This window comes from Mustela putorius, unplaced genomic scaffold (genome assembly GCF_011764305.1).
Source record: "Mustela putorius furo isolate JIRA1106 unplaced genomic scaffold, ASM1176430v1.1 tig00537227_pilon_pilon_pilon, whole genome shotgun sequence".
In the NCBI taxonomy this organism is placed as follows: Eukaryota; Metazoa; Chordata; class Mammalia; order Carnivora; family Mustelidae; genus Mustela; species Mustela putorius.
In genome coordinates this window covers 41124295-41142456 of record NW_025422368.1, presented here as the reverse complement: position 1 = coordinate 41142456, position 18162 = coordinate 41124295, and the positions used below count along the sequence as shown (strand labels likewise).

Genomic DNA, 18162 nt, shown 5'->3' with positions numbered 1-18162 from the left:
AGAACTAGGAGAAGGGAGCATATATGGACACCACTAACAAGAGCCCCCAGTCGCTTCTGATAGTTTCCTCTTTGGATACTCAGCCTTCACCTTTCTTTTTGGAATCACAGGTTGAAATAGATTTAAACCCGATGGTCAGCTCTGTGATTGCTTTTTCCAATTACAAATTTAAAATGAATTTGCTTTCATTTTTAAGCTTATACATACTTTAACACATTTTTATATTAAGAAAATGTAATGTGCGCATTTTCTAATTCGTTTGCTGGCATCTTTGCTTTGCATACAAAGCAAATATGTACTTGCATTAACCATTGCTATAAAATAGCTACTATACGGTGTGGGTGAATCATGGATATAAAGATTCTAACTTCATTATTACAGCACCATCTAGCAGAAAACCAGGAGATCCCCTTGTCATATCAGATATCAAGAAAGGAAGTGTGGCACACAGGTAAGGAAAATGAATTTTCTGGTTCATTCCAAGGCATTTCTTTTTCTCAGAGTAACTACCCACAACATGGGGCTTGAACTCACAACCGCAAGATCAAAAGTCACATGCTCTACTAAGACATTCCTTAATTAAAGTAGAGATGACACCCTTTCAACACTCAAGGCAGACCTTCTTAGTGTGGATCATGGTATTCTTAATGTTCTCCAGACAGCCACTGTTAAGCGATTGTATTCAACATTCCTCATGCAACGACTTTGTAGCTCTCCTCGTGTCAATTTATTTCTGTACCCACTGCAGACGACAGTCACCTTTTAGGGTCCTTCCTGAGTCTATCACACTCTCCTTCACTGATCATCTTCCAGCCTTCATTTTCCAGCTGAAAAACTGGAAATGACCCAATTATAAGAAACACCCCATATGGAAATAGATCACTGCTTGTGGAAGAGCTTTTCTAGATGCCAGAATGTCCTCCGTAGCCAAGCTAGGTCCTTGATCCTTGAACGTTTGTCTTCTGTTTGATCCATATACCGTCAAAATCAGAGAGTCTCAAACTTTTGATTTCACAGATCAAAAATACTTAATGATTTGCTCACTTATTTTAGAGAGAGAGAGAGGACATGAGCAGGAGGGATAGAGGGAGAGAGAGAGACAATCTCCAGCACACGGGAGCAGAGCCTGACTCAGGGCCAGATCTCACAACCTGGAGATCATGACCTGAGTCTAAACCCTTAGGTTTCGAATCAGGCACTTGACCAACTGCACCACCCAGGTGCTCCTAGATCAAAAATATTTTCAAATCTTTGGGAATACTGATAAAAGACTATTAACTTTCTATTGTCCAATTAAGGACTTTTTTTTTAATATTCCATCCATTATCATAGTCATTTCATTAAAGTAATATTTTAATATTCAATAAGTAGAAAGGACATTGTATGAGTCTAGGTATATAGCTATAAGCTCAGATGCCACGATAGAGAGATTTATAAATATACTGGGACAAAGAAGTCTGCAGTGTGTGTCTCATGTAACAGCTGGGAGGTAGGCAGGCAATTCGAGGCTGGGGAGGCAACTCTGTTATCCTCACCAGTTTGCTCCAGTCATTGCAATTTTCTAGCCACAGAAGGGAAGTGGGAGTGGTGCTGAGAGAGTCTGGGCTGTGCATCTTCAGGGAATGACCCAGAAGAAAAGCGAGGAGAACAGAGGCTGAAAGTAATTAGCAGTCTCTGTAACAGACTTAATTCCTCAAGGATAGTTCTTACCAAAACATAACCTTCAGTGTACAAATATGTATGTGTATACATATATATACACAAACAAACACATACACATTCTCATTATTTTTCTCATCTCATGATGGACCTTAAAAATCTTCAACAGACCTGCAGAGGTCCAGTGCCAGTGTTAGACTCTCAAAGACCCTGGGTTTCCTGGTGCAGGTGGAAATGGCAGGGACGCCAGGATTCAGACCCCCACGAAGTTAACCCACCATGACCCCCTCACTCTCCGAACTCTCTCCTAGTACCTGACAAGTAGTGCAACAGTGTGGAGAAGCATGAGAACACCCAGTGTCTGTACACCCTGCGCCATTACCTCCCTTCCTAGGAAAGTTTGAATTCCTGAGTGAAGCTTATATAGTGGTCCTGGACTAGTTCAAGAAACTAGTTTTAAAAAAAATGTTGGGGACCTGGGTGGTTCAGTGGGTTAAGCCTCTGCCTTTGGCTCAGGTCATGATCTCGGGGTCCTGGGATCAAACCCCACATCAGGCTCTCTGCTCAGCAGGGAGCCTACTTCCCCCTCTCTCTCTGCCTGCCTCTCTGCCTACTTGTGATCTCTGTCTGTCAAAATTTTTAAAAAATCTTAAAAAAATGTTTTTAATACTCTGAAATGTAATGTCATGGCAGCCATCCAAACTAAGACTAGAAAAAAGGGATTTGTTAATAAAATGCAATTTAAAAAGAGTTGAAGAACGTCTCTTCTCTAAAGACTGCCATAATACTACATTATTCTTAATGCCTCTTAAACGACCCGGGTAAGTGCTCATTAATCATGCGTTGCTCTGCATTGGCTAACAGGACTGGCACCCTGGAACTCGGGGATAAATTACTTGCAATAGATAACATCCGACTGGACAACTGTTCAATGGAAGATGCTGTTCAGATCCTCCAGCAGTGTGAAGACCTGGTGAAGCTCAAAATCCGCAAAGACGAAGATAACTCAGGTACGGAAAGCTTCCTTAGTTGAGACTGATTTCTCTAACTGCCCATCTGTCGCAGATGTTAGATCTTGATGTTTCACACACGACCGCTGGCTAGTGACACTGCAGCAGTGTTTCACATAGTTTAAAGAGGGTCTTTAAATTGTGTGTTGAGAGTGTAGGATGAATTTTAAATAATGGTGCTTTTAATGATATAATTAAAGCATGATTATGGTTGTATCAAAATAATGTTCAAAAATGAAAATTAAATCATCATCCAGTACTACCCTGATACAATGGAACCTCATTTTTTTAGAAATTTTATTTATTTATTTGAGAGAGAGAGAAAGAGAATGAGCAGGGGGGGAAGGGCAGAGGGAGAGAGAGAAGCAGACTCCCTGCTGAGCAAAGAGCCTGATACAGGGCTCTATCCCAGGACCCCAAGATCATGACCTGAGCTGAAGTTAGTCACTTTACCGACTGAGCCACCCAGGCACCCCAGAACCAGTCACTTTCTAGTTGATATTTATATTACATAATTATAGCCATAGTGCACGTTTTAACTTTATAAGGACATTACCACTTTCCAAACGTTTAATACCGAACACTTTTTATTTACTGCCTGTAACTTATTTATCATTTTTCTCTTCTTTCTTGGATTGCTTCCAATTGTTTCACTATTGCAGATAGTGTAATCATGGACATCTTTATGTATGGATATCTCTCTTTTTTTTTTTTTAAGATTTTTATTTATTTATTTGACAGACAGACCACAACTAAGCAAAGAGGCAGGCAGAGAAAGATAAGAGGAAGCAAGCTCCCTACCGAGCAGAGAGCCTGATGCAGGGCTCGATCCCAGAACCCCGGGATCATGACCCGAGCCAAAGGCAGAGGCCCCAACCCACTGAGTCTCCCAGGCGCCCCTATGTATGGATATCTTTAATCAACTTTTCTTCTTCTTCTGAATTATTTCCTTAGGAAATATTTTTAGAAGTAGAATTGCTGAGTATGAATAAAAAGGAACTTCTCAGGATTTCTGACAAGTCTTGTACCATGTTGCTTTCTAAAAGTGCCATATCCATTTGTGGGGTTTCCAGTAATGGATGAATATAGAGGGGCAGGGCTTCTCAAACTTTCTTAGGCCTCAGAATCACCTGAAAAGCTTGTTAAAACACAGTTCCTTGCCACTACCCCCAGATGAGGCCTGAGATTCTGAATTTCTAACAGATTTCCTGATGATACTACTGTGGTCCAAGAAACACAATGTGAGCAGCCCAGCAGTAGATAATATTGTAATCTATCTGATTACAATAAAAACCTAGAGGTAATTGGAAAAAGTCCATAGTTGAAAGATGCAGCTAATGTGGGGAATTATAGAAATTGATAGATATGGATAGCATGAACATTTAATTTAATATTTTGCTAATATTATGCATGAAGCCAACTTCTTTGCTGTGAATTTCATCCTGCTGGTTATAGTTATAAGCCTTTTTACTTGTTTGTTGGCCCAAACCTTATATATAATATACAGTTTGTATTTCCCAGTTTTTATTGCTTTATTTTAATACAGTGAAAATTTAAAGAATTTAAAGTAATCTGAATGTTCACTCCAGTTAGGTTTTTATTTGCCCAATGTTTTCAACTTTGCTCTCTACAGAATTGGTAGATTTTTGCCTAATGATTCTCCTTATTGATTTTTCCAAAGCATTTGATTTTGTTTCCATAGAACCATTATTCTCCTGTTTCGTAGGTTATGTAAGAGTCATTAAATTACATAGTTACAAAAACTAGTAAAACTGACATAATCAGGTTTTGGAATAAACAAAATTGACTCTAAATTTTTAAGCTTGCAATTCAATTGTTAGCAGACACAGAGGTGCACAGAGGTACTAGAAAGAAAGACCTATTATTCTGGGGTATTCAGTGGCATTGCTAGGTATATTTTACAAAGAAGATAAAGAACCACAATTAATCCAGTAATGGCTAAAGAGAGATTGGTTAAGAGAACTTCTACTGTGTATAACTTAATTCCCACTGATGACGAATTATTGTCAATGTTCTGGAATCTTCTATAATTAAGCCATCTAGATCTAAAGTTTATGGTCATGTCAGGCCATGTGTTTTTGATTCCTGCTCAACGTCAAAACAAGTTGGTAGTTGCATCCGTTGGTACAGCTGGTAAGGATGATTGTATCCAAATGTATTTTATAACCAACGCTTAAAAATTTCCACTCATTATTTCTCAAGCAACTGATCTTCTGTACCAGCATTTGCATTCTTCTCCTTACAAGCATGCTTCAATTGCACTTTCTTTGGGGGATTTATTTCGAAAAAGGATAAAGCCTCAAGCATCAATCTGGGTTCTGTCCTAGTGAAGAGGCAAAGCTCTGTGGAGAAACCCATTTTGCATGATCTGCCAAACTACGCAGATCTCAGCTACCTTTCGTGCAGAACAAAAGAGCCAAGCCGGAGGTGCCCACAGTTGGCCATTCTCCCAGTACTGAAGCCAGGCTCTGCAGATATGTCAGGTGGGAGGAGTTCAGAAACAATAACCGAGCTCTTGGAGAGTCCGGTCCTGCTTCAATTGCTTCTTCCTTTCAGCTTATTTTTTCCCCTGTAGACCTTTCCCTCTACAATCCCGATGCCTAATCCTATGGTAATTCTCTTGCTTATTAAGTTTTTTTTTTTTTAATCTCTAGGAGGTGCTATTTTTAAAATCCTAAATCCTTCCATTGAAAACCATGCACCTACCCAAAATAAGACTAATATATAGGGGTGAGATTCATACTTACCCAAACCAGATTTCCTTAAATTGATATATGAAAATAATATACTCATGCAGACATGTTTTTATAACAGAGCACTATTTGAAAATTACCATCTGATCATTGATTTGGAAGAATTTGAGTGTTTCTCTATCCTCTTCCAAATGAGAATATAAGTATAATTTGGGTAACTGAATTCTCTTTTATTCAGAGCAGAGCAAGGAGTGGGGGAGGAAATTATTCAAAATGAATGCATTCAAGGCAGCTCTACCACATTTGAGCTATGTGAGTTTGGGAAAGTTACTTAACCAGTCTGAGATCCAGCTCCATTTCCAGTCATGTACACATAGTAATGCCCACCTTAGGGAGCAGCTGTAACTTACTAATATAAATGTTTACTAGCACAGTTCGCATGCAATACGTGGAAACTCTTTTTATTACTAATACATCCTAAAAAAGCCTTTCCCCACCATTGTTCTTATCCTTCATCAAGATTTAAATGAATGGTAAATAACCATTAATAATTACAACAGTCACTGATTTTGGAAGTTTGATACTGTGCTTCATCTGAAATTAAACTGATGATTTGAATTATTACCATCCTTTGTCTCTATACTTTATTTTATTTTATTTTTTAATATTTTATTTATTTATTTGACAGCGATCACAAGTAGGCAGAGAGGCAGGTAGAGAGGAGGAAGCAGGTTCCCCGCAGAGCAAAGAGCCCAATGTGGGGCTCTATCCCAGGACCCTGGGATCATGACCTGAGCTGAAGGCAGAGGCTTTAACCCACTGAGCCACCCAGGCGCCCCTGTCTCAATATTTTAAAATGGCAATACTCAGTATATAGTCTTCACTCCCTAAAATGTTGTTCATACTGATATAGGATTTTCTGTACTCCAGGAGTTTTCCAGTTCTTTCCTTAATCATCTGGCCCTCTCCATCTTGCTTCTCTTATCACTTACAGAAACTTGATAAGCATACTCAGTATAACTTGGTTTCCTAAGCTAGCAATACTGCAATTGGTTTAATAGATGCTACTTCAGAACATGAGCTCATCTTCCAGTCATACTAATGGCGTTGTTCTGCCTTGACCCTTACCCGAGGAAATGGTAGAACCACTCTCCAAAGTTGTTAAAGTCTTTGTTTTTCATTCGGTCATGCCACCAGCATTTATTTGGTTCTCTGAGGTGTTAGGGTCAACCAGGTCTTAGATGAGAAAAGATATAATCCCTGCCCCCAAGTCAAGTCACCACCTTATATGAGATACAGAAGAAAATAAGAAATATGATGAATGTTCTAGGTATAAGCACAAAATGTTAAGAGAATGTAGAGGCATCCATTTGAGCCGGGGGAGCTAAGGAGATGCTTCTGTCAACCTTGGTCTTGAAAGCATTTGGAAATGTGTTAGAATTAACCAGAAGAGAATGGGCCAAAGCAGATCAGAGAGCACGCACATCCTAGTAGCAGATGTAGCTGAGGCAAAAATTATGTGTAAGGACTTCGTAGAAGGTGAGTAGGAAGATACACTGAAGCCAGATCATTACAGTCCTAAACCGTGTTAAGAAATTTGAACTTCACTCCAGAAGCCAATGGGAGCCATTAAAAGACGTCAAGCAGGGAGTGAGGCCAAAGTGTTTGGTCAGTGATGACTGGTTGCGGTCGGTTACTGGAGAAGGAGGCATTCAAGAGTCAGAATCCACTCTGTTTCTAGCCTTGGCTTAGGGAGCAGTAGGATGAAATGAATAAGAACACGAACTGGCTTCACAGCCAACAAGCTGGGAAATGGGAAAATGAAATTCTCGTCCATAAATGTCCATTTAATGACTACTTCACATGGCTGTTTGAAGGACCAAAGGAGGTAATATATTTAAGCACTCAGCGATAATGTTTGGCACCTAATAAGGCCCAGTGAATCCAAAATGCTAACTGCCATTATTAGGGTACTTTTAAAATTAATTTTAGCTTTATTTACTTTCCAAATCTTTTGGAACACTTGGAATTATAGGGATTTGCCCCCCACCTCTATACCCCCTAATATTCAGTGACTATTCTGCCTTCAGGAGCTTTTGCGTTTGTAATCTTTCATTACCATAGGAAGACAAGTCAAGTAAAGCCAGATGGTTCTTGTCTGGGTCTGAGGCTCCAGAACAAGGCTATTACCCAAACCCAAAGATGGGTCCCAAAGATGCAAATAACCCTCTTGACATAAAATCTATTGTTTTTCTTTGATTGCTTCTAGATCCAATGTAAATGAAGAGGGAGATATTGGACAGCTAAGAAGTAGCCTGAGGCAAAAACAGTCGAGAATTTGGGGACTTGTAGAAAGAAGTAGAGGGGCCTTCCAAACCTGTCACCAAAAATTCCTACGGACCTCTCTCCTTTGTATGACTGCCTTTGTGCCAATCAAATACATAGCTGCTAATGATTTCTCTCTTGATTTAGAGCACCTTGCTTCTAATATAGAGCATGTTTTAGAGACTCTAAATTCAGCATTTTACCTGCATTGGCTCTAATTTGTGCAGAGAAACATTTACAGGCTGCAATTTGTCCCATCCAAAGCAAATTACCATTACACATTTCCAAATAGAGTCTTAGGCATGTCTAGCCTTAGTACCAGTTCAATCTGCCCTTCAAAGATTTCAGCTTTTGAATTTTTTTTTTCAGTTCATCATTGCTAAGCTAGCTGAACAATTTACCCCAGCTCCCCACCCCCTAAATCTAGGTTGAAGTAGCAGAAAGACCTCATTGTAAGCAAGCAAGAATGATCCTATCTGTGTTAGGGGCAATAGTAGGGATGGTTTTGGCAAAAGGCTGTCTCCAAAAAAAGAACGTATGATATTTAAAATAAGAAAGAAAGAAAAAGAAAATAAGAAAAAAAGGAAAGGAAAGGGAGAGAGAGAGAGGAAGGAAGGAAGGAAGGAAAAGAAAGGTTATCTTCTTCTCTCTCTCTCTCTCTCTTTTCTCTCTTTTTTTTTCTCTCTCTCTCTCTCTTTTTTTTTAATGCTTGATCTCAAAGTAATGGTTTCAAAGTCTAGTCAGAATCACCCAGAAGGCTTGTTAAAACATGGGTGACTGGGCCCCTCCCCTAGTGTCAAGGGTTCCTACAGGTCTGAGTGAAGCTGAGAATGTGTATTTCCAACACGTACTTAGGTAATGCTGAAGTTCCTGGTCCCAAGACTACACTTTGAGAAGCACTGTCACAAAGCAGCCTAACTTGGAGAGTAATAAATAATAATAATAATAATAATAATAAATAATCAGTAACATAAAGAAATTCAAATTCTCTTCTTAGACACTCAGCAACTCCTTGGAACTCTGTTGGCACACTGTTGTGACACGGCCAGATAGAAAGACCACACCGTAGTGGGAAGCTATAAAGGCGCTCTTCTAAATGGTTGATCCTCTCGGGCCTGTCCCCCAAGAAATGTAGCCGGACTGCGTAAAATGAAGTCCATCGCTTTTAGTTGAAGTGAACTTTGATTGACCTGCACATGTATGCATTCCAAAGGCTCGCTCCCAAATCCAAGCCTCCTATTTGGTCCACATAAGCAGCTGCCATTATGGATTCAAGCCAGATAGCGTTCATTTTGTTAAACAGGCAGCACTCAAGAAGCCCGAAAATAACATTGCAGATAAGTAATGCTGCAATTTTGCATCTGTTCTGTGGTCCCATTAATTTTCTTAACTAGAGCTGAGCAGAGCAAACAAGTAGGCTGGCCCCTTTTCATGTCTTTCACTAAGAGTTGTAAACCTTCTGTTGTGATACAAAAGCTTCTTATAATATCATTAACATCTGTTTGGGCTCATTTTGAAACGTAGTGGTGATCCTGCGTTTTTTCTGTCTCAGAAAGTTTTTGTTCTGGTTAAACACTCTCAGTTGCTTCTTTCTAAGCTGGAGCAGCTTCAGGGGGAGAGGGTCTTGGAGTGCTTCCACCCCCAAAATGGTGTGAGCATACAGGGAAGTTCTCACCCTCCTAAGCTGTATGCCCTCCCACTGCCAGTTGGGCTAATGCCCGAGAAGGCAGATGGATTTGGAAGTGCAGCCTGAAGCTGACTCAGATGCTCTTGGCCTTGTGGAGGGAGAGTGCTTTAGCATAGCTGGTTCCCACAGTGGCAGCCCAGGTCCGAGTGTCCGTCTTTGAGCGAGCCATATTGGGTGTGCATCACCTTGCAGGAGGGAACCAGACCTCAGAGGAGCAAGGAGGGTGACTCGCAAAGCTCAGAGACCTCCTCCCTTGGAACTGGGACTCGGGCTAACAACCCTCCTGTACCCCCTCTCTCATTTATCCACGCATTTACCAAAATCTCCGTGGTGCCAGCATTGCTCTGGGGACATGAAGAGAAAATGTCTGTTGTAAGGTGATCCTGTTCCAATGAAGGAGACAAGTAGAGAAATCATTCAAACATAGAGTGAAAAGTAGAACAGCCATTAGAACAGGCACTAGAACAGGCATTCTTGTGGGGCAAAGAAAGATTGGTTCTCCAGAAGCAAAGAATCCTAGATATTATGTGACGATGGTTTGTCGTTCTTCAGAGCTCGACCCTACCTGACTGGATCTATCCCTTCATATTTAATCTCTCTTGTTAGGGGGAATTTAAGTTTCATTTCATTTTCCTCCTTGGCGAGGAGAACAAGACTTTGTTTCATTTCATTGCCCCCCTTGGCGAGGGGAACAAAAACAAGAATTAAGAGAGGTTGAGAACACTGGAAGAATACGCAGGAGAAAGATATTTGTGCATAGGGAGTAACGCATGCGAGGCTAGCCATGTGAGAAAAGTGCTTTTTAAGGGACTGCAGCGGTTCTGTAAGGAGAGAAGGTAGGAGATTGGACTGCGGGACAGAGGACGGCCGGGCCTCTGGAGACACAGAGGCTCCAGCTCAGCTCATGCAAAGAGGCTGTATTTTATTCTTAAAAAATTGGGAACTACTGAAAATCTTCAAGTAAGAGAGCAAGCTATTCAGATTTATGCTTTAGAAGTATTCTGGGAGGAAAAGAGAAGGAATTGTATATTGCCAGGCACTGGTGAAAATGGGTGGCGGGGGTGAGAGTACAAATAGGAGGGGCAAAGGCTGGGGCCCCACCAGGAAAACAAATTAGGAAGAAATTGTTGCTGTGAAAAACAGGGCAGAGCCGGTGGCGGGGGGTGGGGGGGGGGGAGGGCTCTTCTAGAGCCAGTGGCAGTGGGAAGCTCTGGGAACCTTGCCTGGTGGGCAGATGGACCGGGAGGGTCTGGATGAGACTGGGTATACAGCCACCACCATCATCTATGAAAGAAAGGAAGCCAAGCTAATTAAGTAAGCCATTTACTCAAGGCATCCTCTAGGGTTTTCTAAGGGAATTAATATCTTTTATTTTTTAAAGTTTATTTGTTTGAGCAATGTCTACATTCAAGGTAGGGCTTGAACTCAGGACCCCGAGATCAAAAGGCACATCATGCTCCTCCAATTGAGCCAGCCAGGTACCCCAATGTTTTCTCTTTAAAAAACAATTATATTAGGGATACTTCCAAGTATATTTTTTAAAGTAGAGAAAAATGGTGTTAAGGAACCATCATACATCACCTCACTTCAACAGTTATTAACTTAGGCTCCATCTTGCTTCAGCTCTGTTCCCAGCCTAACTGTCCCACCCCACCTACACACTGAATTATATGGAAGAAATTCCAGACATATCATTCCATCTTGTAAATATTACTGTATCCCTAAATGCTACTTTTTAAAAGGATTTCTACAATACATAACTCCATATCATCATGGTTCAAAATATTATCAGTAATTCTTGATTTCACCTAATATTTATTCATCGTGCCATTTCCTGATTTTCATTTACATACATAGTTAGGTAGCAGATGGATAAAGATGGATGGATAGATAAATAGATGATAGATTATTTTATAAAGTTGATTTTAATTTGGGTCTGAAAAGATCTACTCATTGCTTTTGGTTTTAATGTCCCTTAAATTTTCCCTGATTTTTGGTTCTAATAATGTGTTTATTGAAGAAATCAGAAATCAGTTTCTATTCCTGTCATAATTTTTTTAAAGATTTTATTTATTTATTTGACAGAGAGAGGGAAAGCGCACAAGCAGGGAGAGCAGCAGGCAGAGGGAGAGGGAGAAGCAGCCTCCCCACTGAGCAGAGAGCCTGACATGGGGCTCCATCCCAGGACCCTGGGACCATAACCTGAGCCAAAGGCAGATGCTTAACCAACTGAGCCACCCAGAGGCCCCTGTCATAATTTAAACACAGCATCACTTCCTGTTTCCATCACAATGTTCTAACAGGAGTGTGTCCTTCCTCACTAAAATACTGCCATTTAAAAATTGTTATTTATTTTTTTTTATTTGTATCCCCATCGCTATTTAAACTCATTGAGTGCCTTAAGAATTGCCATCTTGTTGGGACGCCTGAGTGGCTCAGTTGGTAGGACAACTGCCTTCGGCTCAGGTCATGATCCCGGAGTCCCAGGATCGAGTCCCGCATCAGGCTCCCAGCTCCACGGGGAGTCTGCTTCTCCCTCTGACCTTCTCCTCGCTCATGCTCTCTCTCTCACTGTCAATTGCCATCTTGTTATTGTGAGGCCTCAGCTGCCTAATTTAAAATGTCCCCACCTGAAACGAACTTAAACCCATTTACTCCATTTCTGACGTTAGTGTGTCATCTTTGTGACGTAAGTTGCCAAATGATCAAAAAATAACTCCAGGCACGCACTCTGGGTTGCCTAAAGAATGAGCAAATTAGAACCAGTTTCTCCATGTTCTTGCATTGAGTGGGACTCAACCTGCTCCGACATCCTATAGGTCAGTGTTTATTTTCATCTGGACTGAAGTTGCAACTGAAACTTCCCACAGTCCCCTGGGTTCTGGGCAGCTGGTTCCAGGTACTAGAGAGTTGTTACTTTCCACAACTCCCATGAAGAGCTGATGGCCAAACCCAGGATGCTTGGTGACCACTGACAAGGTAGGCCTCCTGCTTGCCCTATAAGGGAGAACAATAAAGGGCCAGGGTCTTTCCCCTGGCATAAACACCCACCCTGAATGACCAGCAGAGTGCCCAGTGGCAGCTGATACTTAACTATGCCAAGGTCTACTAATCAAAGGACTCATCTAGAATTTTATCCAGAATATAGTAGGAGGCACAGTCTACAAAGCACATGTAATCTATCTAATAACACCCTATCTATCAAAGCCAGCTCTGAAGGGTGCTGGTAGATCATAGTGTAGAAAAATTTCAACTTTTGACCTCAGCCTCCACCCTGCACGTATCCTTGGGCCCCCCCCAGCCTCCACCCTGCACTGTATCCTCAGGCCTCTCCTAGCAGCTCGATAGCAGCTTATCACAACCTGAGTGGCCCCCACAAATAGAAACCTGTAAGGAGTTTGCAAACCATCAAGCGAATTACTGAAGCTTGATGTGGAGGAGTCTCAGCTGTCACTAGAAACTTGAGTGTAGGAGCCAGGGTGGCTCGGTCAGTCGGGCGTCTGACTCTTGGTTTCAGCTAGCATCATGGTCTCAGGGTCCTGAGATTGGGCCCTGTGTCGGGGCCTCTGTGCTCCTTCCCCACCCACATGTGCACACTCCCTCTCTCTCTCTCTCTCGCTCTCACTCTCTCTCAAATAAATAAATATATAAAATCTTTAAAAATTATATATGTACGTATATATACACTTGAGTGTAATATTGAGTATCTTTCTATCCTAAGAGGTTGATTTAAACATTGTAGGGTATGGTAGACAGTCTTTAATTCTCTGTGTGTAGCCTGTTAGATGTAGAGGATTGCGGAAGGGGAAGTGACCGGTGCATTCCAAAAGCCTGCTCTGTGGCAGAAATGAAGTAAGTGCTGGTAGGAGAGGACACATCGCTTCGTACCTTACTTTATAGACCTTTCATTTTATGTTCCTTGTAATTGTTCACTGTACACACAGATAATTGAATTGTTAACTCAAGCTTTTCTTTTCCTCCTTATTTCAGGGTTTCATGTCATAAACGAACAGCTGCTCATTGCAGAAATGCGACTGTGTCAACCTTTAGCTATGATGCAGTCTGTCTGTAAAAGCTGACTGTTTAGTTAAAGTAGCTACTGGACCATTTCATTGTATCCTTGGGTACAGAAATGAAACTGCTCCCTAACCCTTCACAGCTCCCGGGCTCAAGGAATAAAACAAGAAATGCCCAAGAACTTTAAGCATGTCATAAGCAAATACAACACTTTGAAGTCTGAGACAGCGTATTTGTAATCCTGACAGTCCAAACACCCTGCCGTGTCAAAGGTGTCCCATGACATGGTGCGGGCCAGTGCTGTAGGCAGACCCTGTTAACAGACCATTTCCTTCATGCCGGTGTGAAACAGGGAAGATCAGTTCATGGCCGTGTAGCAGCCTGGTCTGTTCTCCTGAAACGTACTTGACATGGCTCTTCCTCTCTAGAGCAGAGGACAGAGAACCATTCAAACCTGCACTTCAGTATCTGGGAATTCATCCACAGGATTGACGTTTTAAGATACAATCAGTGGAATAATGTGGAAAGGATTCTAGATTTCCAAGCCAGCTTCTCTAAGCCCCACTTAACCACAGATATGTTAAAGTTTGCTCCAACCCTGAGTAAGATCTTCTTTGTATTCAAAGTTAGCTTGCTTGGGAAGGCCTGGAAATAGGAATGGGTTGTCCCAGTCTCTATCATCACATGACTCTCTCCTCTCACAGGTATTTAGGGCACTCTAAGGAAGTGCAGGGCAAGCCCTGTGCTAGGCATGGACACAGGCTAAAGGGCTCGAGGTCCAGCTGGGCGGGTCACTCCCTGATTTAAAACATAGGTCATTAGGCAGTGGACCCCTCCCCCAACACTAATGACGGCCACATCCCTGTTTTAGAATGTAATATCTTACGAAGGAGAATCTACCTCCCCAAATAATTTCTGAGACATAATGCTTTAATGATGATGTCTTGAGTTTATTTTATATATGAATATATGTGTCTTATTACTTTGCTTTTTATTCCCCTCCAAAGAAACCAATTATGACTCCTTGGCATTTATTGCAGATGAGCAAGAAAGTTCCGGAGCCATTATTTACACTGTGGAGCTCAAGCGCTATGGGGGGCCCCTTGGCATCACAATTTCAGGAACTGAAGAACCCTTTGATCCTATAATCATTTCAAGCCTCACTAAAGGGGGATTAGCTGAAAGGTAAGATTTCAAGAAACTGCTACAATTACCTGGGTCTGTGCTGGGTTTTCTTCCTCACAGCTTCAGAGAATACATGCTCCCCTCCCCTGCTTGGTTACCTGTTAACTTTTTCACATCTGCACAAAGGATCGATCCTAGAGCTTGAGAACTGTCAGACAGAGCTCCAACTTGACTTCGAGGGGCATCTACAGGCGGTAAAAGATGTCATGGGCTTAACATTGATATTACTCTCCGGAAATGTCTACGCTTGACCACAGTGGACTGGAGGTGGATTTATATCATGTCCGTTTTGAGAGGAGGAGACTGAAGTTCAGGGAGGTTAAAAGGCTTGTCCAGTTCAATTCAGCAAACATTTACTGAGCCTGTATTACCTGACAGGTACTGGGCTTGGCTGCTTTGTTTTCCAAAGAGGATGACACAGGCTTTGTCTTCAAAGATTTGGGGAGACAAAGCACAGTGACCCATCTTCATAATGTGATTTAAAATGTCCATTAGTTCTTTTGGCCAAGATGCACGCCCACCCCCAACCCCCATTCAATCGCCTTTCTCTCTGAGACACATGGTGGTGCATATTCCAAACTTTCCCTTCAGTAATCTAGCTCAAGAATGCACACACATCATGCTGACGCAGGTTTGCAAAACAGAGCTGTAGCACTGCAGAATCTTGGAGCTGCAAGACCCCCTGGAAATCAGCTCATCCAAGATCTTCATCTGCTGAAAGAGGGCACTGAGGCAGCTGAGAAAGGGTTACCCTGTTGGGGAGTCATATTGTGATATTAACAGAGACACCTATGATGGGGTATTCTTCAGATATCCTCCTCTCCTAGCTTCCTCTGTTAGGGAGACCATCCTAGGTATCTCTATCAGGGAGACAACAAGAAAAGTTTCATGTTGATCCAGTTTGGCAACCTACTGGTCAGGTATTCCCTGGCTTACAACCTAGTTTTCTAAACTGGAGATCCTTTATGAACAAATGAAGTGATCTTTTCCCTTTATCCCGAAGAAAATATATTCTTTGAGAGTAGGTGCTTGGGTGGATGTGGTCAGCAGTCCCTCGTAACCACTGTGACCCCATGTCACCTGTTACCCCAGGTGCTGCTGCCACTACCCCAGAGGCAAGCTGCTGTCAGTGCACTCAGCCACAGGCAGCCCGGTGAGGTGGCCTCATTCCTTCACTCACTGTCCTGCGCACTAAGCCAGGACAAGAGGCTGGTACTTGGGACTCCCCTTCGATAGCCTGTAACCCGGCTGGAGAGATCGGAGTTTTTAGACCATCCCTGAGTGTCCCAGCCCGAATGTCCCACTCAGGGCTCCCAAAGATAGGTATGGTGAACAGCAGAGCTATAAATTCCAGCCTGCCTGCTCAGAACTGGGTGAGGATGGAAAGAAAAGAGCAAAGGCCAAGGGTCTATTAGTTCGTTGATCAAGAAATTTTCTTTTTCGGGGCGCCTGGGTGGCTCAGTGGGTTAAGCCTCTACCTTCGGCTCAGGTCATGATCCCAGGGGCCTGGGATCGAGTCCCGCATCGGGCTCTCTGCTCAGCAGGGAGCCTGCTTCTCCTCATCTCTCTCTCTCTGTCTGTCTCTCTGCCTATTTGTGATCTCTCTCTCTGTCAAATAAATAAATAAAATCTTTAAAAAAAAAAAAAAGAAATTTTCTTTTTCCACATTTCAAGCAGTGGGCCAAGCCCTTTACATATGTTTTCCTATTTAATCCTCAAGCCCCCATTATAGTGACATAGGCAAGTGATACCCAGAGAGGTTAAAATAAGAAATCCGGGTCACTCGAGAGGGGCAGAGTTGGATTCAAACGTAGCACGAATTGATTCTCTGAGCCTTTTCAATCCTTAGAATGACCAACAGAGGGACCCTGCCATACCAGGGTTTGAGGGAGGTCCCCATCTCTCTGATCCTCACTTCTGGTGAGCTAGGGTCATGGTTGTGTTCAACCCGTAATTTACAGTTAAATCTGTGCAAAGAAGCAGTGCTCCATCCCAAGTATCACTGCATTTACTGTCCAGCATTGTTTATTTCCTTGGGATTTTATAAAAAGATTTATTTATTTATTTGACAGACGGAGATCACATGTAGGCAGAGAGGCAGGCAGAGAGAGAAGGGGAAGCAGGCTCCCGGTTGAGCAGAGAGCCTGATGCAGGGCTGGATCCCAGGACCCTGGGACCATGACTTGAGCCAAAAGCAGAGGCTTTAACCCACTGAGCCACTTGGGATTTTTTAAGAGGGTTACTAAATGCCTCTGATTTTTTAGAATTCAAAAAGCACAGCAAGTCCATTTTACACCCTAATTAAAACAATTTTTCTAATTTTATTTGAAACTAAAAAGTTATTCACAAAAGATGCAGTTATCTTGTAACATTGCCCAGGAGAAAGCAAGAAGTGGCTTCTAGAGACCCTTGCCAAGGCTTTATTATCATGAATGTATAAAGTATGGCAGGGGATTTCTATTCAGTGGCACACAGGGATTTTTCTACCTTTCCTATTACTATTTGGTGTTTCAGAACTGGCGCCATCCACATAGGAGACCGAATCCTGGCTATCAACAGCAGCAGCTTGAAAGGAAAGCCTCTGAGTGAAGCCATCCATTTGTTACAGATGGCAGGAGAAACTGTCACCTTGAAAATTAAGAAACAGACAGATGGTGAGTAGGTTGAGAGCCACAGTTATGGATTTTCAGTGCATTTCTATCCCTCTGTATCTTTCTAGGGAAGACGAGTCTCCAGAGGGAGGATTAGAATATCTTCTTATTACCCTCAGACTTAAACTCCTTCTCTGTCTTTGCAGCCCAATCAGCATCCAGTCCCAAGAAATTCCCCATGGCTAGCCACCTGAGTGACCTGGGAGATGTGGAGGAGGACCCCTCTCCAGGGCAGAAGCCAGGCAAGCTCTCCGACACATACCCATCCACTGTGCCCAGTGTGGACAGTGCGGTGGACTCGTGGGACAGCTCTGGGATAGACAGCAGCTATGGGAATCAAGGTACGTCTGAGCCTCGGGGAACAGAGAGGGCTTACAGCTGAAGCCTGTGCTCCTCAAAGATCTACCCTCTGCTCTTTGGGGAGAAAACAAGTTCTTTATTTATTTTACTGTGTCTGCTTCAGTGCAACTGGGGGGGGATGGTTGTTGAATATGGTGACCTTGCATTTTCTCCTCCTTAATACTGATAAGTCCTGAACATTTATCAAACACTAGCGAGCCCGCATTAGGTCTGCTGATGTCTGAGTGTTCAATTCAGAGCTTGTCCTTCCTGCTTAGATTAATAGGAGGCAAACCATACAATAAAGTGGTTCACCAAAGACAGGCCCCTTTCTTACTTTTGTAAGCAGGCTTTCCACAAAGACGGATTGGGGAGTGCCGCAGGTGTGCTTTGAGAGGTGAGCCGATGATCTGTGACCCCATTTATTCCTGCCTCCTCCTGACTTTTAGTAGAAACTTATACAGGTTTGCTGAGTACCCACGATGAGAGAGTTGTGACCACAATACATAAAAGTATAGAGTAGATTTTTCTTTACAGGCATCAGCCTCATGTGAAGAAGTATAACCTACATTAGA

At 42.4% G+C, this 18162-nt stretch overlaps 1 protein-coding gene across 6 annotated transcripts in view; it reads left to right on the top strand.

Annotated features, from left to right (window-relative positions):
* Positions 1-18162, top strand: part of GRIP1 (glutamate receptor interacting protein 1) — a 672771-nt gene that overhangs the window by 617214 nt on the left and 37395 nt on the right. For all 6 annotated transcript variants that reach the window (XM_013056079.2, XM_004752473.2, XM_045072854.1 and 3 more), the window contains 5 exons: positions 382-451; positions 2524-2669; positions 14453-14597; positions 17112-17251; positions 17395-17589. In XM_013056079.2, the coding sequence (XP_012911533.1) occupies positions 382-451; positions 2524-2669; positions 14453-14597; positions 17112-17251; positions 17395-17589 (696 nt within the window). The remainder of the gene's footprint in view (positions 1-381; positions 452-2523; positions 2670-14452; positions 14598-17111; positions 17252-17394; positions 17590-18162) is intronic.